This window comes from Colletes gigas, unplaced genomic scaffold, assembly GCF_013123115.1.
Source record: "Colletes gigas isolate AHSC1104 unplaced genomic scaffold, ASM1312311v1 Colletes_gigas_Sc00023, whole genome shotgun sequence".
NCBI classification, from domain to species: Eukaryota; Metazoa; Arthropoda; class Insecta; order Hymenoptera; family Colletidae; genus Colletes; species Colletes gigas.
Window position 1 is genome coordinate 1,239,483 of NW_025106652.1, and position 25,898 is coordinate 1,265,380.

The following is a 25,898-nucleotide window of genomic DNA, read 5'->3' on the forward strand; positions in this document are numbered from 1 at the left end:
ATCGATAAGGTCATTAGTAATGCTCATAATTATATGTTACGTATAGCGATTGGTAGAAGTGTGTTTTAATGTATGATATTGCTATCAAAAATTTTCTTAATTTATATGGACTACTACAAATCTACAGAAGTTTTTCTATTTAATGGTCTGAACATATCAATCTTGTCTTGAAGGCTAACGTTACTAATTGTCAAGTGCTAACAAAAATATGTTACTAAAACCAAGTAGAGATCCAAAATTCTCTAACAATTTTTTGAAGGATCAACTCATTAAATTTGAAACTAAAAATTTGTTAACGTTTGAATTTAAGTCAAAAAATCTCAGAGGATTCTTGCAAGAAACTCAACCTTGTCTTGTAGTGTGGTATATCTAAATTTTAATTTCGTTAGCGTGGATTACATTTCAGCAAATCGAGATTTTCAACACCGGTAGAAAAATATCGAATCAACAAATATTTAAAAACCTCATTTCAAGAAATACTCAAATTTTCAACGACCAGAAAATCCTGTGCCTTGCAACAGCAGCTCTAAAATAAATAAAAACCTTTGTACGTAGCAAGTTTACCCCGAAGGGTTAGAGCCGACCACGATCGATTTCAAAGGAAACCTGTCACGACGTAGAAAGGAAGTCGATGAAGTGCAACGGAACACGATCAGAATATAGAGGCTTTAGAGAGTGCAGTCGCGAAGAAAAGTCAGAAGAAGAAGAATTTAAAAAATTAGAAAATTAAAATGCATAGTATCTGAAAGAAAAATTGCCTCTTCTACTTAAATATGTGAATTTTATATCGATAAAAAGAAATATTATAAATGAAAACTAAAATTCTAAAGTTGGATTCTGAGATGTCTGGATCCATTTTGACCCGAATCTAAATTTCATTTCTCAGTGCAAGATTGCTGACTGAATTGCTGCCTATTACTATTTTTAAATTATTTATTACTATGATTTACTCTTACGAGTTCATTTAGTATTAGAACTATAAATATTTATTAAAACACCAGAACTTCGTGACTCTAAAATAAGTGGTTGCAACGGGTCAAGACACTTTTCTTCGCCTTAATGGAATATCAAACATACAATAGATCGCTACGCAATAACAATTTAAATAATCACACACAGGTATTTCAACATAGAAAAATTCGACAAAACGTCTTCCAGTCCTACTTTGACATACTAGGAACCTGGGTCCATTTTGACCCGAATCTAAATTTAATTTCTGAATACAAGATTACTGACTGAATTGCTGCCTATTTCCATCTGTAAATTAAGAATAGAACACCGTGGAATCCTTTTGCTGAGGAATGTATCCGTTCCATGAAAACCGAACCGACGCGACGCGACGCTCATAGCAGCTACGTCCGCCCTGTTGTCGCGACGAGATCGAGCGTCGTCGACTGCATTTCATCTCGCTTGTTCATCGCTTTCGCGGTCTTCCCGCTGCACATAGCGCTGAAACATGACTCATCCACGCCTCTTTCACGTTTTCCGGCGTCGTTTACGGCAAGTTCCCATAGCACTCAGTTTCGCGGGCCCAGAATCGTCCCCAAGGATCCATCGAGCGGATTCGTATGCGCTCCGGCGCGCTGGCTGACGCACCGACGAGGATTCCCTCGATCCCTGGCGGCGATTAGGCCAAGTCACGCGTGGCAATGATCCGATTACGGTCTCCGGGCGATTACTATCGTTCGTCCTTCACCATTATCGCCATCTCCCGTCGCAGACGTGCGCTACGGTCCACAGCCAGATCTTCTCAGGCTGTGTTCCTCCCGCTGAGAAACAAAGACGAAACCGAGACGTTCGGGAAACGTCCACATACGAGGGGAATGGACTACGTGCATGCAAAACGAGTGGAAAGTTCGAGGCCTTTGTTCTTGGGATTATGGTCGCGAGGATATCGTTATCAGAATGCCGGTTGGAGGCTTCGTCGCGGAATCTGCTTACGACTTCGAGACTGTAACCATAATTCTTCGAGATTGAGAAAGATGCACTAAACCTTGGGTAAACGAGATGGGTCGTACGAGATTCGGCGCCATTTTCTGGCGAACTGCAGCTCGAAAGACTTGGGTCCAGTTTCTGGAAAGCGAAGTCTTTGGGAATTAGTTTCTAGAAAACGAATAAATGTTCAGGGTTTTCCATTTGTATGCTGGTTGTTTGCATCTTGGAGAGGAAGGAAATTTCTTTTTAGTATTTGTTTAGTTAATTATTTTTAGAACTAGTCGTCAGACTAAACGAGGTTTCAAGGAACTTACTTTGTTTCGAAGAGACGATGATGACCAAAAATCTTCTCTAGTATTTTCTAGAATCATCTTAATACTTCCAGAATACTTAGATATAAAGTTTTCAAATGAACACCTTGTACATACATACAAATTAATCTAATTTATAATTGTGAAATTATATTTAAAATTTATTCGAATAAAGTTTCATGCCTTCGTACAGAAAACGCACTTTTTTCTTAAAATACAAGAAGATACATATTAATATCTTGTAAACGAATAAAGTATCTTAAAAAATCATTCGAGTATCACGAGTTCTGTTTTACAATCTATAATTGAGTTATAGAACACTTTTTTTCTGAAAAATATACTTTAGTGGTTATTCAGGTGGACAACTCGTGTGACTCACTCAGTGTGATTATTTTCTTTTTCCATTCAATGGTTACTTTTATTTCGTGAGCAATTCTGGTACAAAAAAGACGTATTATTGTGAGAAAAATACAGACGAAATCTGACGTCATCCATATTTCTGTTACAGATACGCGATCGTGTGGTTGCTGTCAGTCGTGTCGCTGCGATGCCAGGTAAAAGCACCCCTCAGAAAATGTATTGATCAAACCCTTGCCTTATAGTATCAGGGCCAAGCACGAAAAATACTATACTCGATCCAACGAATCTAGTTAGTAGGTATAATTGAATAAACGACTGCTCTTCAACATCCAGAGTCGCTGTATCGAGTAACTTTCACAAAATTTTATTTATCTCCACGCGAACATAACATAGATACAAATTATGGCTCAAATATAATGGAAATGAATCTTCACTCGTAGTAAAACCAACTGTAATATTTTTTATTAACCTTCAAATGAATTTAGAATTTTGTTTCTCTTCATTTAGTAGTCTTCTTGAGTTTTTGCAATTGTGGATTGGATATTCGTGATAAATGCAATAGCTGACTCTTCTTTAACACTAGAACTACCGACAATTATAGTGTATTTGTTTATATCAAAGAAATTAAAACGGTAGACCCGTGAAAAAATATATAATGAAATGGAAATAAGTGTTTATTCATTTTCTTATAGAAAATTACAGTAAATTTTCAAAAATTCAGTCGAATAAATTTTTTATTAGTTTTATTAGAAATTACGTCATTTTGACTGTTTTGGTAGTTCCAGTATTAAATGAATTTTTAACTTTTTTTTTCCATTTCTTCGTTTTCTTAAATTCTAGCAATAGTAGTTTGAATATTCGAGATAAATGCAATGGCCGTCTAGTATTTAAATGAATTTGAAACTTTCTTTCCTCCTTTCCTCCATCTTCTTGAATTTTAGCAATGTTGCATTGAATGTACCTGATAAATACAATGACCGTCTGGTATTTAAATGAATTTGGAACTTTCTATCCTCCTTTCCTTCGTCTTCATACATTCTAACAATAATAGATTAAATATTCTTGATAAATGGAGAAATTATGAGACAGAAGGCAAGGGTTTAAAAAATAAAATAATTTTTATCAGCGTAATATTGAACGTGATTATTCAAAAGGGTACGACTCACGAAAACGCGGAGGGAGAGGGAAACATGGAGGACGCCGTCCTGGACGAGACGACCGAGGATTACTGGACCGGAAGTGGATCCGGTCCCGAGGAGGACGACTCTCTCCACAACGAAACCAGAGAAGCATTGACGCACGAAGCCAGCGATCACGATGCCGTGAGTATCATTCCACGGTCAAACACGATTTCACGACACGTCGAATCCTCCGACAACGCATGTACGCGCAACCCGAAGCCGTACAAAGCTTTCGTCGCAAGTTCCGAGTTTAACGACCTGCCCCAACCGACGCTCAGATTCTTTCGAACACCCGTTACACACGCTTCCACTGTTAAAGGCGCTGTCAGCCATCCTTCGACAAAGTTGAAAGATCCTCTCCGAGACGATAAGAATACAGATTTCCTACAAGCGTTTCGCGTATCCCATCGATTACTCGCGTCACGGCGAAAAGTGAAAGACCAAAGGATCGATCCATCGTTTAGGATACGTCTGACGATCGTTCGGACATGAGATCCAACGATTATTTGGACTAAAGTACGACAATTATTTTAAATCCGGAAGGTCAAGTATGTCAATAATAAAAATCAGGATTTTTTAGAGGAGGAAAACTCTAAAAAATTATTCAAGTTCTTGATCGAATTAACGCTATAAATCAGTGTTTCAAAACATGGAGCAATTTTGACTATTTTGGAGACGATTGAAAAATTATATCGCCGCTATTCCTTAGACTGGGCGTTTCATTTTTATCGAAATATTTAGAGGCTCGAAGTGTGGCACGATGCAAAAAAGATTCAGTGAATCGGGATCTATCTTTCTCTCTATAGTACCTCGCGTGGCATCGTACGTTAAAGGTGCCATAAATCGGGTCGAAAATAATCGAGTGGCAGTCGGCAAACAGGTGTAGGTCAGGGACAAACCTAATAGACTAGCCCAGGGACGCGATAGGTGCAATAACCCAGCCAGTCTAACCGATTGCTGCCGGACTAATGACTTTCGACACCTTAACCGCGCGACCGTTAATCATCGCATGAGCGCGTGTGTCACGACGAGACTTCGGAGACCAAAGGCAACGAGACTACGGAAGAGAATTATGACCTTAAAAGGAACACGCCGTCCGCGAACGTCGGATCGTATTTACGATGACGCGTGGCGGTTTTAGAATTCTAATTCAATGGCTAATATTAAAAGAAGAAAATAATATCATCCCAAAAAAGTCGTGCTTGTCAATATTTTCAAATAGACACAACGTTTTCTGTCTACACGTAGGTTTGTGGACTCAGAATTATTGTTATCTAGACGCTATTGTTCTATTTTGAATTCGATGAAAGATAGAGGAAAGTTGAATAGTAAGGTGAAATCTATTTTTTAAATGTATCTAAAATAAACAGTTGCATTGTTGAGAAATAGATGAAGTATCTTCTTTTGCACAGATCAATTCTTTTGGACAGTCTGCATATAAAAATATTAAAGTATAGTGTTCAATAGAGAGGTATTTTAAGTTTTAAGAGCAGAAAGAAATAATTCCAATATAACGGCGCTAGAGTCCAGCACCATCCTCGACAAGTCCTATGTTTTAGCAATAATTTGAATTATCTGACGAAGTATAAACATTTTGTGCAATATCTCGCTCACACCTGAATTTAAAACAAGAAAATTTATAACATAATTAATTGTAAATTGATTTTAAAAACATCTCGTTGCACACAAACAACGGTTAGAATTATAATAATACCTCAAACATCTACAAAACGTATTAAAATCATAATTAAATGATCCAATAATCAAAACTCTGCAAACATTGGCAGAAAAATACTAGAAGAGATTCGTTTACCCAACTCAGAAAGTGTCATTGTATGAAGCTAGCCCGCGAGCGGTTTCTAGAAGACTACTAAGGATCTATGGATCCCTTCGTCCGAGAAGGATCGGTTCAAAGTAATCTCAATTACTCTTAAAAGCTCGAAACGAGTCCGAAGAATGGTCTCATTTCGAGGAAGTTCCTCGAGACGAATCCTCTTCCGCGACGCAGCATTCCATCCTGGAATCGTTCTTCAAAACGATACTTCTAAAGACCACCGAGATCATTCGACTGGCCTCCCGTAAACCCGGAGAGACAGAAGATACTGCGCAGGAACGATCCTCTAACTACTCTAGTGGCCCGTAAACGTCTCTCCGTCTTTCTTCGGACGGACGAGTTCCAGAGATTCCTCAAATGTGAAGTCCGTGAAAAGCAATAATTTAAGCCGCGGGACGAGCAAATAGAATACGCGAAGACGTTCCTGGAGTCTGGACCGATAAGATACCAGTAATTAAATCGCGCGAATACCGTCGATAAGAGACAGGAGGTTTGTGGATTTTCTGGTTGCCCGGGGAGAATTGCAGAATTCATTTCAATTAGCACAACTTCTCCGATTAGAATTAATATTATAATATTTTCGTGCTCTTCTTTCAAGTTGGAATTTGAAAATAGTAAGATCGAATAAAGATTGTTGCTGGATTTAAATACGAAAGTGTGTTGCAATAGGAAGACAAGAGACTTTTTTTAAATCAGTCGTTTCAATTTTAACTTGATCTACTTTAGGGATTTCGAGTAAAGTTAGAACGAACAAATGAACAGACGACAATCGTAAAAACCATACATCAAAGTAAAAATCAACAATTATATTTACATAGAAATTGTCTAAAATTAAAACTTCTTTTCCTGCATTAACTTTTCTTATTCTCTTCCTCCTCGGAGAATCTACATTTACAAATTCAACAACTTCGTCGTAGCGTGCCATTTTTTCTCGCCATTGCAAAACACACAAACCTGTATCTACGGTTTCAAATACTTAACAAAAAAAAAAAATCGCCTTGATAGTTTCTCGATTATGGCCACGCCTCGTCTAGCGTCAATATTAGTCTCGTGGCTGGTGATCGGGTACGTGCCACAGGACGAAGCGGATTCGTCGGCTCGCAAGAACCGCCGTGGAATCGACGAGGAATCCGAGGAACGAGTGAAAGATAGAGAAGGGAAGAACGTGGCAAAAAGACGGTAGAAAAAGAGCGTGTAACAACACGATTGTTTCAACGGGTGCCGGCATGTGGAGGCTGTTCGCGACTTTTTAGCGCTGGCTGGCGTTTACCACCGACCACGCGCCTCCTTCCACACGATTCACCTGACCAGACTACCTGTCGACGCACACTGGGAGAATGTCGCAAAAAGACTGAGGAAATTCTCCGCTGTTCGCGTCCGTCGTTCGCTTTCTTATCGATGCTGGTGACCAGCTCGCGCTAATTGTCGACAGTCGGCCGGTGTAGCTAATTCATCTTAACACGTTCTCCACCGCCACTCGATTGGCTACAGACTAAATAAAATTACCACAAATGTATACGAGCATTAATTATTACCGATATTAAAATTATCGACCAAGTATGTGGAGGCTTAAATCGCACCTTTCTGGAGGAACAGAGTGCTTCAGAAGATTTGTTAAATAAAATTGCAGGAAGTATGAATTGAGAAATTGTCGAGTTTAATATTTTCTTAAGAGGGAAGTAAACTATTCAATTCAGTAGAATTTATATTATTCAAAGACACATCAAATGTTTCACGGGAATGGAATAAAATTCTTACATTAAAATTTTGGCCAATTGCCTGTTATACATTGAATAAAAGTAAGCTTCAATTATAGAAAGAACTATATTTAAACGAACAAAAATTCAACTCTGTTCGATAGATCTAAAAAACTTTGCTCGATAGTAGTAATGTATTGTAAAATATGCAGGGGAAGTAGAGTGTCTATGGTCAGACACGTTTTGTAATCAACGAATGAACACTTTTACTGTTTGTTTTATTCACAAATGAATAATGAATAATGAAGAGAAGTTCAAGAACGAATCTGAAATTTCTATTGATCGTGAAAAAAATTTGCCCAGCTGTGGCCATGACCTCCTGAAATGCAGAAAGACTGAAATGGTCGTGGAAAGAATTGCTAAACGTACTGGGTCAGACATTGTATTCAGCCTTCGCAGAGGCCTGCGACTAAAAACGCAAATTACTCGACACTGTCCACATTCCCCTTACTCATGCCACCTCATTCCCACAAATCTATTCAAGGGTACTGGCACACATATGTGCAGTTTTTCAATTATTCGAAATGTAACAGTGAATTAATTTACAAAATCAGAATTAATTTTTAAATAACAGATACGAACTATATTGTTACGAATTATAAAAATAAAAAGTATGGGCAGGTAGCTATAATTCTTCTTTATTTAAAGTCTCTGAAGCTCCTTGGAATACCATTCAGGAGCATACAGTGGAAATGGATTGTCTATGGTCAGACACGTTTTGTGATCGATACACAATTGCTTTGATAGCTAGTTTCAACGAGAATTATAACTATACATGGAATTTTATTTCATTTTATTAATTAAAGTTACTATACTTATGACTCAACCTTTAATAAAATTTGTCATATGCATATTTTTGTAACCAATCTAACATCTTGATACATTTTTTAACGTTCTGTGTATGCGTTTAATTTTTTAAAATTATAATTTTAAGTTTGCATCAATTCTTATGGTCGAAAGCTATAACAAAGTGCTCGTAAATTCAAGCAATTATCCAACGTGTTTAGTAATAATTTTATTTAAAGATAACCAAATCACATTCTTAGAATTTTTATTTTATTCTACGTATTATAATTGAAACACGTTTTAAAATGTGCAGAATGTTATGTATTCTGCGATATTACCATACTATTCGATAAGAAAATTATATTGGCATTTAAATTTGTTTGACGGAATCTAATGTTACGCGAATTAAAGTAAATTGGGCCTAATAACGCTTTTCATGTTTTATGTGTTTGCCTTGCCTATAATTTCAGTTCTGTGGCGCACAAGTCTGTGTGTTTGTACGCGTGCGATTTACATTAATTCTAAATAATAACGAATCTTTACGCGCATGATCGCGTTTGTAGAACGGTATATAGGAAAGTAGAAAACGAACGATGCCCGGACACGCTACGTGAGCCCACTAACAAATTATGAATTATCCTGAATTGGATAATAGTAAATGGTAACGGAGAACGTCTAATCCCACACAGGCCCCGCAACGCATGACTACCCCCGAAGAAGGTGGAGGCTTATAAATTATACGTAATCGGAAACCAAAATCTGACAATGTATTACGAGTTTCACGAGGCGTAAATAAAAAAAATACGCGATGATTTGTCATAGAAATAGTGTAAAATCGTAATGCGGGAAAGATGTGAAAAATGCATATGATAAGATGTGAGGGGCAAACCCTCGTTGAATAACTGTCTTGAGAAGGGACCTAATCTCATTGAGTTAATTCCATCCGCTTTGCTTAGATTCCGGGAACACGAAATTGCACTTTTGGCAGACATTCGGAAAGCCTTTTTGCAAATCGAAATTAATAAGAAAGATAGAGATTTTTTGAGATTTCTGTGGTTTGAAGACGGAGAACTTAAGTCATTCCGGCATAGACGGGTCGTTTTTGGCCTCACTTGTAGCCCGTTCTTGTTAGGAGCCGTGCTTGAATTGCATCTGTCAAACGTCTTGCAAAATATAACAAACAGGAAATGGTCAAGGGAGACAATTGGAAAATTGGCCAAGTCATTTTACGTAGATAATTGTCTTACAAGTGTCGGATCGTCGTAAGCGGCTAGATTGGCCTTTGGCCCGTATTGAAGAGCTGATCGAAGGTAGGGACAATAAATGTCGGGTAGCTGTTGTGAAAATGAGCACAGGAAAATTCAAGCGTCCGGTGCAACGCATGTACCCGCTTGAAATTTCTGAGTATATGGACGACAGTAATGATCTTCGAGAAAAGGTGAAAACGAAGGTCAAATGTGAAGCTGTCAAAGAGAAATCGGTTTGTAGTGAGATGAATGCAAATTGCGCTGGTACGGAGAATAGAACATGAAGCGGGCGTATCATGAAAAAACCAGACCGGTATCAATCTTGAACATCTGTAGCACGGAAAGAATGGTGTGTTGAGTCAAGGACTCAAGGTGGGAGGATGTGAAAAATGCATAGATATGGGGAATCGCGTTCCTTTATTTTTTGGCAACGCCGCTGCGGGCCCTTCCCCCCGGCGAGACGAGAGGCCTCGGCCGTGGCGATGGGCGGTTGGAGAATGGAAGCCGACGTGTTACAGGCAAATAAATAAAGTGTTTTTCTCCTCAAATAACGGCTGTTTTTCCCCCTGTGGTTACCTATCGCCGACCGCGGTCCTATTTTAAACAAAAGAATTCAACGATCAAACGATAAACAAAATACACATGATGTCCGAGAAATATTGATACGTCGAAAGTATGGCAAATTTTTGTCTAGGATGCTTTGTTCTTGTGACAATTGATTTCGAAAATTCTTCGAGTGATCTGATACGATTTGGCTGACGCGTCTGTCCATTACTGGCCATTTCTACTTACGTTGATGTCCAAGTCGTACTCAACTAGAAGGCCTACTTAATGCATTTTCAAACTAGATGTTTTCTAAAGTTAAATACTTTACAAGTCAATTTCATTTTACATTTGAAACTTATTTTTGAAATATAAGTAAATTACATATCAAAAAATGTAATGTCCAAATCAGTTATGGCTAGAGACTCAGTTACTTAATTTATTTGTGAAGTTATTAAATTCCTGATTCACGGTGGAAAATTAATCATCCACTTTTTACGGATTGTTTTAAGCCTCTTTTAATTAATTTTTCTTTTGCTTTAAGGTGGTGTACGTTGGCGAGGGTGCAGCTTACGTTCCGGTTCCGTCGCTAAAGGGACGACCTCTCAGTCCAAATTTACAAGCCCTTCAGACGCTGCAGGGTCTCCAGGGAATACCTGGAGGAGGTGGGACTGGCGTGGTGGGCGATGATGACTGGAAAAGGCACCCAGAAACCTGGGATCGTGAGCACAGGAGATATCGACCTAACACAACGCGGGTTCAACGTAAGTAAATAAATAGGAATGAGCTAGAATTATAATATTCACAGTTTTTTAACTATATATCTTGCATTTCCATTATGAACAGTTTTACAAAATTTTCAATGTTGCAAATCATAGAATTTCCCCCCAAAGGCTATCGTCATAAACTAGACAAATTAATCGCTCCGAATTAATACTATAATCATCTTTCTTTAACAGTTATATGCGATACTATTTCCACGAAGAATATCCACACAATTTTTCCCCAAAGATTATCGTCATAAATTAGACAAATTAATATTATTTCTTCTAATTCGTGTATGATATCTAGAATTATCCCAGAGTGTACGGAACCAGTTTCAATCTCCAAGTGCAATTAATGCAAAAGCAATAACCGTAGAATAAAATAATAATTTTCTATCGACGACGATCGTTCGCGTTTCTCTTTGGCAGAAGAGTTCCCGACCAAACTCGATCGCCTTGAGTACTTTTGCAGTTCGTTTCGTCGAGACAAAAGAACACCTATGGTCGATGCCTGGACTCACGGAACGGCATTCCAACCAGAAAGCAGCTGCTTTCACCCTCGGACACCGTTATCGCACACACCCGTCATTATTGCTGTTTCTGTGGCTCGCGGGAGATCTCGCGTAAGGACTCGCCTCGAGCCAGGAAACGATCGAGGCCCGGCGATCGATCAATCGGGAGGAATCGGCCGCGCGGCGTCGCTCGACGACGGCGTCCCGACACTCCTGGATCCAGAACGCGATGGCGAATGGCTACCGTTAGAGTGGACGCAATTAAAACGGTGTCGGGAAGTCGTACGGCACTCCCGACATCGAGAGTACGCCTTCGACGTCCCTCTCCAACGGCGTCGACGCCTCTCGCACGATCGCTCGATTATCCTGGATCGCCGCGATCCGAGTCACCTCTCGATCCTCTTCTCTAAGAACCGGTGACCCGCGATGGCTCGCAATTTTCCAGATTGGCTCCACCACTGGTGATTGTGCCCCGACAATTCTCCGCACGGAAATTCTCCGGATTCTTTATCGAAATTCCGCTCCTTGTCTTCCATGGCGAAAAGTTCACTGGAAAAATGGGGAGGTGGGGCATTTCATCGCGTCGATCGGAGCGCATTTAGATGTCGAACCACTATAGAGGTCAGTCGAATTCGTGACTTGCATCAAGGGAAGGATTTTCTATTTACAAGATAAATATCTGATATATTAATCCTTTGCACTCCATTTGCACTGAATTGAATTTAGGAAATATTTGAATAAAATTTAAATTATAGGTATTTGTACATTTTTCTGGGGTACGAAATATTGTTTCATTTGTAGAAATCACGCCAAAAAATTGCATTTGGTATTGCTGGTTGTTTATATTAACACACTATCGGCGGGTAATACCCGACCCGCCGATTGGCGCCAGTCTGTGGAAAAGGTATTAATACACATTACGCGGATAGTGTGTTAATAAAGACTCTTGGAGTGCAAAGGGTTAAATATATTAAAATCAGTATATTAAATTATTTATTTTTCTGTACTGGTATTATATGTACAGTGTTTTTCTGTACTGTTATTATATGTACAGAAAAATAAATAATTTAATATACTGATTTTAATATATTTAACCCTTTGCATTCCAAGAGTTTTTATTAATATAAACAACCAGCAATACCAAATGCAATTTTTATTGTACACTTTTATGGAGTTAGTACAGTAAATTATTATTATTATGAAATCCACACGCTTCCATGTTTTAGAATTACACATTTATAATACAGTCGGAACTACGTAACTTAATCAGTTTAATTTATTCTATTACCGATGGTCAGTTAAAAATATCTTTTTGAGACGAGTGTACTAAATTTCTTATTAATTATTTTTTATTCATAGTTCTCAAGGTGACATTTTTTACACTTATTTATTTATTAATAAATAAATTGTTTTTCTGTTTAAATAAAAAAAGAATAATTAAGAATGGTAAAGCGAACCAGAAACAAAAAGTTTCGAAATGGCGACCATCAGTCATCGTCGTCGAGGACCGAGAGAAAATTCCCCCGAAAACATTCGTCCACGTCCATGTTTATCCAAGATGGATACCTCGTGGCCGAGCTCGTTGGCTCGATGAAGTCGTAAAACCCTTCACCGCGGGAAACGTAAGGCCACCCGCGGTATCGTCAATTACGCGAAAGAAGGCCCATTAGGTTTAATGTATCCTCCTCTGCTCGATTCTACGACCCGAGGCTACGGAGTTCGTTTCTTCTTATCCGCCCCGTTCGTCGTTTTCTTTCTGCTTCCATCACTCCCCCCTCCCTCAGAGATATTTACGTTTCTCGGGGTCAAAGTGTCGTCGAGATCTTTAAACGTGATCGTGGTTTCGCTGGGACGATCAAACTGGTGAACGATTAGCGACACGGTTTCTCGAACGTTCGCGTTCGGAAAAAAACGACGATCGAGAGAGAGAGACGCTCGGTGGTATTTCCATAATTGGTTCTCGACAACTCGCGTCACTTTTTATTTCTCTGCTCCATTTTGCCGCGCGTTGCAATCTCGCGACCGGGCAGGGAGTAATGAGATTTAAATGGGAGGCTCGAGAGTCTTGCTCGCTCGTTTAGATTCTTCGTACGGGTCTCGTGGGCTTTTCTTTTCGCGGTTCGCTACATTTCGCGCGGTTTATTTTCGTCGAATGTTTCTTCGTTCGAATGTTGCGGTCATGGATGTAATTTCCTACGCCTGGGACATCGAACGATGCTTCCACCTTGATAAATGCTCGGGATATGAAAAATCGGTTCAAGAATTTTCTACTAAAAATTACTTGAATCCTTTTTTACGTTAAATTTATCTGTTATTGGAATTTTTATTACTGTAAATTCTAGCAAGATTAGATTTTACAGTATACGTATTCAACGAGGATACTTTTACCCCACTTTCCACTGGAATATTTACTTGATAATTCTCTCAGTGTGGCTGGACGAAAACGAAAAACACACAATGCAATTTTGTTAATTTCTGTAAATTTGATCGAACAACAAAAGACACAGTTTAAAGTTAAATATACGAACAGTAGCGGTTCGCTGCTTCAAAATAATAGCACAGTTTTTGTAATATTTTTTCTTCGGTCAAAACTGTTCGTATATAATATTTAACAAATAAATATTGCTCGTGAGTATTTGAAAAGTGTTGAAGAATATTCTGAAGACATTTCTTGACTTCAGTTTCAGCGATTATCGTTTTCAAGATCTAAAAGTCACCGAAGCATGGACAGTTGCTACTTCAGAACTATCTTGAATTGTACTCTGCGAGACATTCATTAAAGTGCCATTACAGAATGACAAAAATGACCCACTGGTGTTGGAATAATATTAATAATTAAGGACACGCGATCGTTGTAAATAGTTGGAAACTACGAAGCCTGGGTTTGAGCTTCAAACACGCCTCGGAACTTAACAGTTGTTTTAAGCGTGGGTGAAATATTGATATCTGGGCTTTAAGGAATAAGGAACCGTATTGGGTCAGACATTTTAATCAGTCCTCGTTCTACTTAAATAGCGTCGTAACTGAGGATTAGGGTAGACCTTAGTTACTCTTGTCGAAAAATAAATTTCAAATTTTCGGCGGGGACACCCCCCAGTATGGTGCCACTGGGTGAGAAAATAATTTGTGTAAAATTTGAAATCGATCGGACAACGGGAAGACGTGCCTCATCGCAGTTGAAGTTTTTTTATTTTTGGAATTCGTTTTTCTCCATTGTAGTATATCGTTCACATACATTTTTATATATCGTTGAATTTGTTTTTTTACGTTCTTTAACAATATAGAATCAAATTATAAGGTCACTTAAAAAAAAACATCATGACCTTGAAATCTCAAAACTTGATCTTCAAAAAAAACTTTTTTCTTTGGTATTATTTTTATCTTACCAAACAGTACAACTTTTGTCTAAGAAATTTTTTCATATATTCGCAAATAAAGATACTTTAATTTTTATCTTTAAACAATTCCCAATATAATATAATACGAATACTATAATGTACTTATAATGTAATACATAATACAAGAAAGTAGTTTCAGAACTGAAAAGGAATATTTGGAGGAATAAAAAATGAAAGTATTTTTTTCGAGTAAATATCTTATATTTCTTTCAATAGTGACCGTTTTGTTACATCCGGAAACTGTTTTCTATGTTCGGAAACAATTTGTAATACATATTGTTTTTCCTCCTCGTTTTTGGCCAATAACTGATTATATTCCTGCATAAGTTTAACACCACGCTCAGCAGTGTCATTAACAACTTTTAAGCCTTGAACGATGTTTAGTCCGTATAGAAAATCGTTCTCATTTTCCCATACATTAGGATCCTTTTTTAAAAATTCAATGGGAATTGAGAATCGTTCGAAAAATTTTTTTGAACCTTCAGAAATAAAATGGTCAATTCCTATTTCAATATAGTTTCCCACATCATTTGGATTAATTGTATATTTTTTGCACGATTCGTCGACTTCAGTATTAAGCGCTTCCACCATTCGTAATTTTATGTTCTTTCCCACAGCTTTATCAAAAAATGCTAACGCTGCCGTTTCTGTTGATAAATACCATAAATAATGGTTGCACATTTTTTTTACAGCTATAAGACTTATTTTTTCATCGATTGTGCGGTACGCATAGAGTTTTTGCAAAAACTCTAAGTCTTGTCGTGGAGCTTCCGCTGTCATTGTAGCTCGAATCCACGGTTTTATATAAAAAGTGGCGAGAAAGATACATATATCACGAATTCCAGTTTCTTCTTCCACAGTTATTGAAAATTGGTGTTTAAATAAATATATTTTCAAGCAATATAAAGCTTTTGCCATCCATCGAGCGTGGTGGAAAGTTCCTGGGGCTCGAAAACTTATATTTTTTGGTGGAGTCCCACCGAGGAAAATAATTATTAATTGTAAAAATTCTTTGTAATCTTCTCTAGGTTGATGTTCTCTTTGTAAAACGTCTATTGCAAATTTGATTGTTTCTTCAATAACTGTATCTGTAATTGTTTGACGGACATATTGGGTTTCAATTCCGGATACAAAATTTAATTTGTTGATTGTTGGCCAAGCATTTTGAAAATTTTTGAACACTGGAACATTTGGACCGGTAGACTGGTACATTTTTTCTTTAAAGACGCCTTGTAAAATGATTTCGTATATATGGTGTCTGCAGGGCAAATATAGAATTTCTCTTTCCAATTTTTGTTCAAGAAGAACGCAGGCTCCTTGGTAGCGTCCAGTATTTGAGGCGGTAGTATCACAAGAAAGTGCTTGTACTTTGTTGGATAATCCCCATTCTTCTAATAAATCATACACCGCAGAAGCTTGATCGTTTCCACTGCTAGACGAAATCGTTGGAATTCCTAGTAATTTTTCCACACCAATGGAACTGATTAACACAGGTAGTCTTTCGATCTTTTCTGTCCCCTTTAAAATTGGTAAAAGCTTTCCATCCCAATGGACTGTAATTGCATTGAGCTCGCAATCATTAAATTTCTCGCGTAATTTATTTGCAAGTTCTGCACGATATTTAGTTCTCTGGCGGCGAATAGATGTTCAATTTATTATTAGGTCGTTTATATTATGTCCGAGAGCTTGTGCAATTATTGTGATGATGCCAATACTATCGCGATCACTCACTTTGCATCTGTCGAGCATCGCAACCAGATTTGGCGTTATAAATTGTTTTTGAGCGCGCCTTCTTTTGGAGTTACTCGGACCAGGTAAATTAACCGGATCTTCAATTCCAATATTTTCATTGCCAGGGAACTGATTTTGATATTCAATGGAGGAGGATGATGATGATGATGATTCAAATTCTACTGTTCTGACTTGTTTAAAAAAAAATCAAAATGTTAATAGAAATAGTAAAAGTAATATAAAAATAATATAATTCACAATATTTAGATGTATAAAAATTAAATATGTAAGAAATATGTACATACCTTCAGCAACACTCATTTCATATTGCATTTGTCTGGATTCTTGTTGGTCTTTTCGTATTGCTCGTTTCGTTTCTTGCTCGAATACCACGCGATCCGTTCCAATCATTGACCCAGGTCGTCCCTTCCTTCTTTGATTTTCCAAAAATAATTTATCTTCTTCGATTTGTATTAATTGTAATGCATCAACGTGTGCAATATCGAAGGGGTCCTCCATTTTATCGAGAAAATCTTGCTCTCGTTTTTCTTGAAGTTCACTTCGGCGTGTAGAATTTCGTTGTAACGCTCTCCAATCATTGTATAGCGATTCTAATTTTGTAATGCTATGCTGTGTCTTTTTTGTAGGGATCCGTGCTTTTTCCCAAATGACCTCAATTTCCTTTACAACTAAAGAAGCACTCGTATGAAGATTTAGTCGCACCTTACGTATGTTATAAAACAAAACTCGTAACACTTGTACATTAGATGGCAACTTGGCACCAATTATTTGACTTTCGTCATGATCTAATAGAAATAATTTTTCGCTTCTGGTTTGCATTTTTGATTCGAATTTTCGAATTTACTTCACTGAACGCTCGGGAAATAGGCACTATTGTAAGAGATATAAAAAGTATAACACAATGAAAAGCGAATATATCGTTTTGTAATACTGTATTTCACGAAAAAGCAACGATGCGTCGTCGACAATGATACATTCAAGAATGCGCCTCGGCAACGCAGTCGCCTCGAGCCTCCCTTGTTTGGGCCTTGTCGCGGTCCCCCAAAGGGTTTATGACACCCACAAGTGCCGCTCACGCTTTCCCTTTTCCAAGACCCTCCACGACGACGGCTAAATGACCGCTTGGAAACACATCGAAAGACAGTCGAAATCCCATATTCCTTACACTATGAAATTCAGTTTTCAATTCTAAAGGCCTGACCCCTCCTAAATCTTCGGTTCTGGATCTTCTGTTCAGAGCAAGTCGAAAACTAACGGATTCTTAGAGGTTCCAACTACCTACTTGATGCAAATACAACTGCATTTTCAAATTTTTCATGACCATTTACACAATCTACTCCGCGCGTATAAACTAAAAATAATATTAAATAATTAGAAACAATGTAATCTTGATGAAAGTATCAGTTACTCCATTAAAATTTTGAAATCTATTATTTATAAAGATATGAAAAAATTTCTTTGACATAAGTTGTACTGTTTGGCAAGATAAAAATAATGCCAAAGAAAAAAGTTTTTTTTGAATGTCAATTTTTGAGATTTCAAGGACATGATGTTTTTTTTTTAAGTGACCTTATACTTTGATTCTATATTGTTAAAGAGCGTAAAAAGACAAATTCAACGATATATAAAAATGTATATGAACGATATACTACAATGGAGAAAAACGAATTCCAAAAATAAAAAAACTTCAACTGCGATGAGGCACGTCTTCCCGTTGTCCGATCGATTTCAAATTTTACACAAATTATTTTCTCACCCAGTGGCACCATACTGGGGGGTGTCCCGAAAAAAATTTGAAAGTCGAAAAATAAGGTCCACCCTACTGAGGATACATTACTCGCCAAGCTAATTTTCAATATTTATTTCGTACAGTTTCCAACATTTTATAATTATTCACGATTAAATATTATACTGTGTTAGATTTTCTTTCGTCCAAACAGACGAAGAATATTCTTCTGGACAATATGAATGTTATAAAATTCACGTTATAAATTACACAAGTATTTTAATATTCAAGTAACTCTTGAATATTCATTTTTCATTCTCACATCTTTGCTATAATAATTATTCATGACCAAGAATCTCATGCCAGGTTGTTTAAAATGAATATTCCTATTCTTTCATACTTTTATAATCGTTTCATCGATATTTATAGTTAAAATTAGATTTGTGTTTCAATTACACTAGTTTTAGAAAATACCACAAAAACGACTAATATAAAATTACAAATAATAGTAGAACACATTCTTCTAAGTCACCGTTTATATTAAATTAATTGCTCTGAATGGGCTTGTTTTACCCAGAAGAAAATATGCATACGCCGCGGAAGGTTAAATAATTCCGACTGAAATTGAAAAATGTCACAATTGAGACTCGTGGTAAAGTAAACAGAAGACTTTAGAGGAGGATTTACCGTGGCATAAGCTCGAGATTAAGAATGATGCTTCTGGCAGACGTAGGCGAGTGTGTCGAGCAGAAAGGCAAGACGGTGAAAAGTGGAAATCGCGAGCGAGGAATCTTACGGTAGAGGCTGAAACGCTCCTCTCGGCGCGTACTCGAGTATCTGCGTTGCGCAACCGTCTCCATTGTTCACGCTCGGACGTTTTGCCGGCCGATGAACACAAAAGCACGTATCCGCAATTCTGATCAGCGTGCGTGCATACCGGGACCCTCTCGAAAACGCGTGCACGCGCGTAGAGAACGACGAGGACGGTAGCCTGGCGAAAAGTTGTATCATCGAGGTGTACCCGAGGTGTGACTATCGCCAGCCTCCATCTGCCGTCGTCCATCTTCCACAACTCCCTGCTGGATTACGTCGTTTACGCTGGAAACGGCCCCTTACCACGAAGATCGCGTATAAGAGGGCTACCGGTGTGGTTCACTTTCACTCGTCATCGACGACCGGTTTTCCGCTGGGCTTTCCGCCCACCGAATACCCGATTTTCCGACCGTTTCGACACGGGACTTTATACATTGCAAAAAATGGCCTATGGACCATTTATTGGCACCCACAACCTCGTTGTACAGTGATTGTAAATGCCCAAATCTATCAGAAAATGTTAGATTGTGTAATAAGCCCACCGGTGTCTCACGAAAGAATTAAGTAATAACCAATTGTACAGAAATAAAATTACACTGCGAATAAATCGAACCATCTCGACTTACGGTTTCATTTACTTGGGAATAATTTGTTGCAGATATCGAGGCGGAGTGCCAGGACGACTACATGAAAATCAGGATCGGCTTCAATGGTTCATTCGCAGGGCTGCTGTACTCGGCAGGTAAGAAAAATTTCACATAGAACTTTGTCCAGTATTGGGGCAAAAGTTATTGCAAAGTAATGAGTAAAAATTGATTTGTTTACTTGTCTATGGAAACCTTTAAATATGTCATGTCTTATGACTGTTAATATAAGGTTTGTGTTTGCTTATTTTCTATATTATTTATATTGTATAGTGTTTATATCACCTCTTTATTGGTTTTGTAATTGTAATAAAATAGCGAATAAAATCAATTTATTCGTGAACGACGAATAAATTTCAGCAATAACCGGATTTGTATACACGATTTAAAAGAACGTTCAGTGTTCGAAGTACTAAATACAACGCATAAAAATTAATTTGTAACCGATAAATGGAAATCAAGTTTCCTTTGTAGCTTTCGAAACACAATGAAGATAAAGATTGCATTAATTTTCAAATAACTATTGACATGTACAAAACAGTGATTAGTTTGAGCTTGCAATGGTCCCGACGATTTTTGTTTTATTAAAAATAAGACAGATTCGTGTTCTAAACTAATAGCGAAAAAGTTCTGCAACAACGTTGTCGGCTTTTCCTTTTTCCTCTCGGCGTGTTAGGCGAGTCCAAGCACGGTCGGACGGTGCGCTTCCGTTATTTTGTAAACGAGTGTAACGCGTTGCGTCCCCGGCGCACCGCGGCGCACGCGATGCGCCTGGAAATAGCGCGTCCTTGTTGACCATCGTCGTGACTCCGGACTTAGGCTCTACGGTGCGTGTGTCTCCTCGAAGTCGAACGAACAATTTTTCTCGTTACCTTTCCTGCCGCTTCCGTCGAGCTTTCTTCGCGGATAGCTTTCTTCGTAGAGTACCTACGTTTGGGGTCAATGGAAAATACTGTTTTTTCCTAAGAATAACTCATCTTGATTCTTTGATTTTCTTATTCAGACTTAGGCCTGTAGCTGAATTCTGAATAATTATATGGTCACAAAAATTGTATACTTTTTATGGTTAAATATAAATGAAAAGGAATCTCAAAAAGTACCGCCCCCTCCCTACCAATGCAACACAGGGCTGTTTGCCTTTAAATAAATTCAGCCATACTTGTTTGCTTTTATATTTCAATTTTTTAAAAATAGAAACAAGATTTTGAAAGAAGAATTTATTACTTTCTGAAATAAATTATATTGTTATCCTCTTCTAAAACAATTCGCCCATCAGTGCTTTAAATAATGGCTTCCGTCAGAGTCCTGTTTTGTTTTCGAGTGCAAAATTCTCAGGCAGCTAAATAGTCTAATAATCTATCTGCCTCTGATTTTAAAAAAGCGTCGACGCGCACAAATAAAAATTACCGTTAAACCATCGTCCATTCCCAAGAATATTTTACGCATTGGCCGCAACGTCGCTCAAAGTTTACTGCACCGGTTCGTTGAACTTGTAAACTTTCATCGTTCCTACGATTTATTCCTATAAACTGGTCATTGAACGCGCTACTTCCTCGCGAATACCACTCTTACCTATAGTCGGGGCAAAATAAATCGGTCAGTCAAGGTTACTTCGCGCATCGTGAAACTGTGAAGTTACAGACCTTCTAAAAATTGTCTTTCCCGGCACCGTGGTTTAACCCATTCGCCACGACGCCGGTCACGCGTATGATTGGCCTAAACCTCGGACAATGTAACGAAGTGACGAGTGGAAAAGCTGACGGTCGACTTCGCGTGGAAAAAACGGTTGCTACATTTGAGCACACGTGCCGGAAACGCTATCCGTGAAAATGGTTCGTAAGGCTTTGACGTACCAGCGCGTCGTCCGTGAAAATAGATCGTAAGGCTTGAACGTACCAACGCGTCGCCCGTTGCGAATTCAAAGAAATTCTTCCCGATACGACAAAATGTCACACCGTCCTTCCGGGTTTCCTCTCCCATGCTTTTAACCGTACTTCTACTTTTATCTTCCTTTCTATCTTAACTCGCGTCTACCAAACTGGTGGGGATTGCCTCCCCGATGACCTTGAGAGTCCAGATCATTTCGTTCTAACTGTAGCTGGGATTCAAATTCAATGAGTAAAGAGATTTATTCACCAAAATATGATCTACTTTCAGAAAAGATCGATTTAAAACTTTTGTTTGATAATTACTCGACAATGACAAGTCCTCTCAAGATTGCACTTTTGGAGAACAGGAGATTTCTGGTTATCGAGAGTATTAACCCCCATCAGTAATTTAATTTCATTTATACAATATTAGTGGTATAAAAACGTGATGAAACAAAGAGTTATCCTGCACTTTTGACTTATTTTCAACTATTCTTAGTTACATCACAGACGAGGTATACAAGTTGGCCTTATACCTTATGAACTTTCATGGTCCACTTTGACTGTCATACGGACGTGAAAATTCGGAAGTGATTTTAACGTTGTCTTCTCATGGATGGCGGTTAGTTGAGAAACTATTCACTGAAAGAGTATTGATGGACAGACAGAGGTAGTGTGTGCGTAAATACATGTGAGTTGACTATGGGAGGGACTGAAAAAGGCAATTCACTATTATCAGATGGCAGACCGGTGCCCGAAGGAAACTGTCCCTCCACTTGCACACACTAAAGCATAACCACCTTGTATATGAGTTCTGATGATTCGTATTGCTTCGGGGATTTGAAGAAGATGTAGTTAATTCTAATGATTTCCTACAATAGCGAACGTATTTTGTTAAAATTTATTTGTGAAATAGAGCTCATGGATACCTACACAAAAGTATTAAACAACATTTCCGTACAGCATAAAACAAATTTATTAAGAATCAAAAACTAATTTTTAAGACAAATCGACAGGGAGGTAATGTAAGGTCTACTCGTATACCTCGTCTGTGGTTATATGATGTCAAAGGCGCTCCTTGCAAACAAGTTTTTCATAAATCTACGTGCATAAAAGCGTGATAATTTTAAGGACAATCGATTTTAATTGCAGGCTACTCCTACGATCCGGATTGCATGTACGTGAATGGGACGGGCCGCGATTACTACGAGTTCTACATCCAGCTGAATCGGTGCGGCACCCTCGGCGAGAACACTCATCATCAGGACAGCAGAAAGAATCCTACGGTAGGTAAAACGGTCAGGTTCTTAGGAACGGTCCGGCGTGGCTCGTTAAGATCGCAGCGTGAACACCGGCATCGTTTGACAAGGAATAATAATGATTAACGCGCGCGGAAAAATCCTTCCTTCGTTCGGCTCTTATTTCGCGATACGCCCTGGACACGCAGCGTTTAACGATCGTACGTGTCTCCAGATGTATTAATACGTTTGAAATCGCAAAGGTGTGCCCATCTTAATAATTCTGTTACGTGGCTGTGGTCGCGTGTGATTCGTGAATGCCCGAGTACGCCCGTTAATTTATGCTTACGTCTGTTTGTCTGGACAGGTATTAAAGGGTTCTGCCATCCTGACGGCGACAAACTGAGCCCTTAGAAATTTTTTTATAACAACTATGTCAGACAAATGAAACCAAAAGCTGTCAGGTGACACACTGAAGCGTGGTTTGAGATTGTTTGAGATTCTTTGAAGCCCCACTGCTAGTGTTGTGTAGTTGTTATATTAATACGATCTTATGAAATCATCATAAAACTGCTCCATTTCTTGAATATCTTTACGTCGACTTGAATTTAAAAATAAAATACTAAAAGACTCATAATACCAAAGCTTTACACATATTCCTATGCTCGTTTGATAGCCAAAGTGCCCAGATGCCTGTATAATAGACACAATTTCCAACCTCGATCGTTCCTTTACTAATTAAATTACAGTAACTCTGTACGATTTATGCAAATTGTAATTGTGTTCGAACAACTCTACTTTCGTTCGTTTATTTTATTCGATTCACGAACTGTCGTGCTGCTCGTTTCAGAAAAACCTGATGTGGAACACCGTCACGGTGCAGTACAACCCGTTGATAGAAGAGGAGTTCGACGAACACTTCAAAGTGACTTGCGAATACGGATACGACTTCTGGAAGACTGTCACCTTTCCGTTCCTAGACGTTGAGTGAGTAAGAAACGGCGCGTACTTCCGTGGAACTTCCGTGGACGTTATGGAAATCGTTACTTCGCTGTTTTAATCACGAAACGATATTTATTCACGCATTTTATTCGTGGGGACACTCATTGCGCCGAAGACGACTTGTTGGCTAGACGAACCGATTGGCTCTAACGTAATAACGACTTCCATTATTGGCTGACTTGATCGCCAACACAATTCCATCACGCTGTAGCGAGTTACATTGGCGTAGGCTAGGTTTAAGCGCGATTAAAAACGTAAAAATTCGCTTGTGTTTCACATATTTACTCCATATACTCCACAAATGTTCTTTATTGTTTCTATGACGAATATGTATTAGTAATCATTTTTAGAGGAATGTGAAAACAGAAATGGAACATTTATTAAGACTCCCTATGGTGACTGTGCAAGTGTTTAACATACGAAATAACGAAAAAAGAATTAATATATCTTTTTATAATAAATAATGAAAGTATCTTTTTCCAGAGTGGCGACGGGAAATCCCGTAGTGTTCACCCTGCAGCCGCCTGAGTGCTACATGGAAATCAGATACGGTTACGGGACCACTGGAACTAGAGTGGCTGGACCAGTTCGCGTCGGTGATCCTCTGACTCTCATTATCTACATGCGCAGCAAATACGGTACGCAAAGCATAACTATACGCGTTTTCGCTTTACGCTCACCGTCCTCGTCTCTCCCCTCGTTTTGACGCGAGGTCTAATCGCATGGCGCTACCTAACATCTGCCGGGTGTTATTCGCCGGAATAACGGGACGGGACGAGTTGCATTTCCGCGCGATTTTCCCTTCGAGGATCTAAAATTAGACGCGGGGCGTTTTTCCCTCCGGGGATCGATACCGAGGAGCGGCTTCCGTCTTGGATGACGTCACTCACAGACTGCCATCCCTTTTACGAACCTAACCATCTCCGTAATTCGCGCGGATCATTACCCGTGACACCGTGACATTCGAATTTACATTTCACATTTGCTGCTATTATCGCATTACGTCCTGGAGACTAGCTCAAACCGAAAAGCTAACTGGAGTGCTACTTTCAGTCTCGAATGACAGAGCTTTTTAACGACTTTTGAAAAAGCTATTCCAAGTGGGTCAGAAAATCGTAAGGGGTTGGGTTCAAAGGGTTGAACAGAACCTTTATACCGGAGGTTCAATATCCATGTTCGTCATCTTTCGACAGTCTTTGAAACTTAGCTTAATTCAAAGAGTCGACGATAGAAATTTTAATATAGTTTTTTAAACGGTGCTGCCAGGTGGCTACCCTAAGTAAAACGAATGCCTCTGTGCCCCAACAGATGGATTCGACATCGTCGTGAACGATTGCTACGCGCACAACGGCGGGAACAAACGTATCCAGCTGATCGATCAGTACGGTTGCCCCGTGGATGATAAATTGATCAGCAGATTCCGCGGATCCTGGTCCGAGAGCGGCCTCTTTGAGACTCAAGTGTTTGCCTATATGAAGACGTTCAGGTTCACCGGCTCCCCGGCCTTGTACATCGAATGCGACGTCAGGATGTGCCACGGGCGATGTCCAGTAAGTAGAAACGATTGTTCTCTAGATTCTTCCTTTCTCTTTATTCTCAGTTTTTTTCTATACCTCTCGGTTATTCAAGCCTCACCACCTGTTGCAACTTTTTAATTACACAGAGCCAGCCGTGCCACTGGAGGAATGCCAAAAACGTGGCGAAGCGTTCGCTGCCAGAAATTGACGGGTCGTCGACACCAGCGAGCAGTTTGTCGGAAAACGTGAACCTTTTCCAGTCGTTGCGCGTGCTCCAGGAGGGCGAGGCCGATACGGAATTTTTCCAAAATTCGACCACAGCTTCGCGAAGCGGTAACGTCGCTAATATTTTTAATTCTGAAACCACAAATAGGAGAACGTTCGTTGTTAACCCTCTTTCCACCATGTTTCCGTAGGACCCAGCGAACTGACGAACGACAGAGTCTGTTTGAGGTCAACGGTTCTCAGCACAATGATAGGGATTGGTTGCGGTTTCCTGTGCATAATGGCAGGCACGATATTGGCCATGTGTTCGCGAATGCGACGACAGGCTAGGGAGAAGCTATTGTCCGACAGCATAAGCTACATGACCCACAAGGGTAGAATCAACTAGACGCGGCCTCCTCGAATGCGCAAGCAAGTCTCTTTGTTCTAGGCATGTCCACTGGGTGGAGCCCTTCGCGTGGCTCGTTCCCCTCCCACACGCCGCC

The 25,898-nt window shown here is 39.0% G+C and overlaps 1 protein-coding gene across 1 annotated transcript; it reads left to right on the forward strand.

The window, feature by feature from the left end:
• Positions 1-1,879: 1,879 nt before the first annotated feature.
• On the forward strand, positions 1,880-25,898 carry LOC122401300. Its single transcript, XM_043403364.1, has 11 exons — positions 1,880-1,911; positions 2,755-2,800; positions 3,761-3,928; positions 10,499-10,718; positions 19,578-19,661; positions 22,584-22,717; positions 23,520-23,656; positions 24,155-24,309; positions 24,980-25,221; positions 25,335-25,521; positions 25,605-25,898. Exons 1-11 carry the CDS (start codon positions 1,880-1,882, stop codon positions 25,799-25,801), a joined length of 1,602 nt encoding a protein of 533 aa, XP_043259299.1. The 3' UTR covers positions 25,802-25,898.

Coding starts and splice junctions, on each gene's coding strand:
- LOC122401300 (XM_043403364.1), top strand. CDS start 1,880: ATGGTCGCGAGGATATCGTTATCAGAATGCCG. Junction 23,657..24,154: donor TTTCCGTTCCTAGACGTTGA/GTGAGTAAGAAA, acceptor ATCTTTTTCCAG/AGTGGCGACGGGAAATCCCG. Junction 25,222..25,334: donor TGTGCCACGGGCGATGTCCA/GTAAGTAGAAAC, acceptor TTAATTACACAG/AGCCAGCCGTGCCACTGGAG.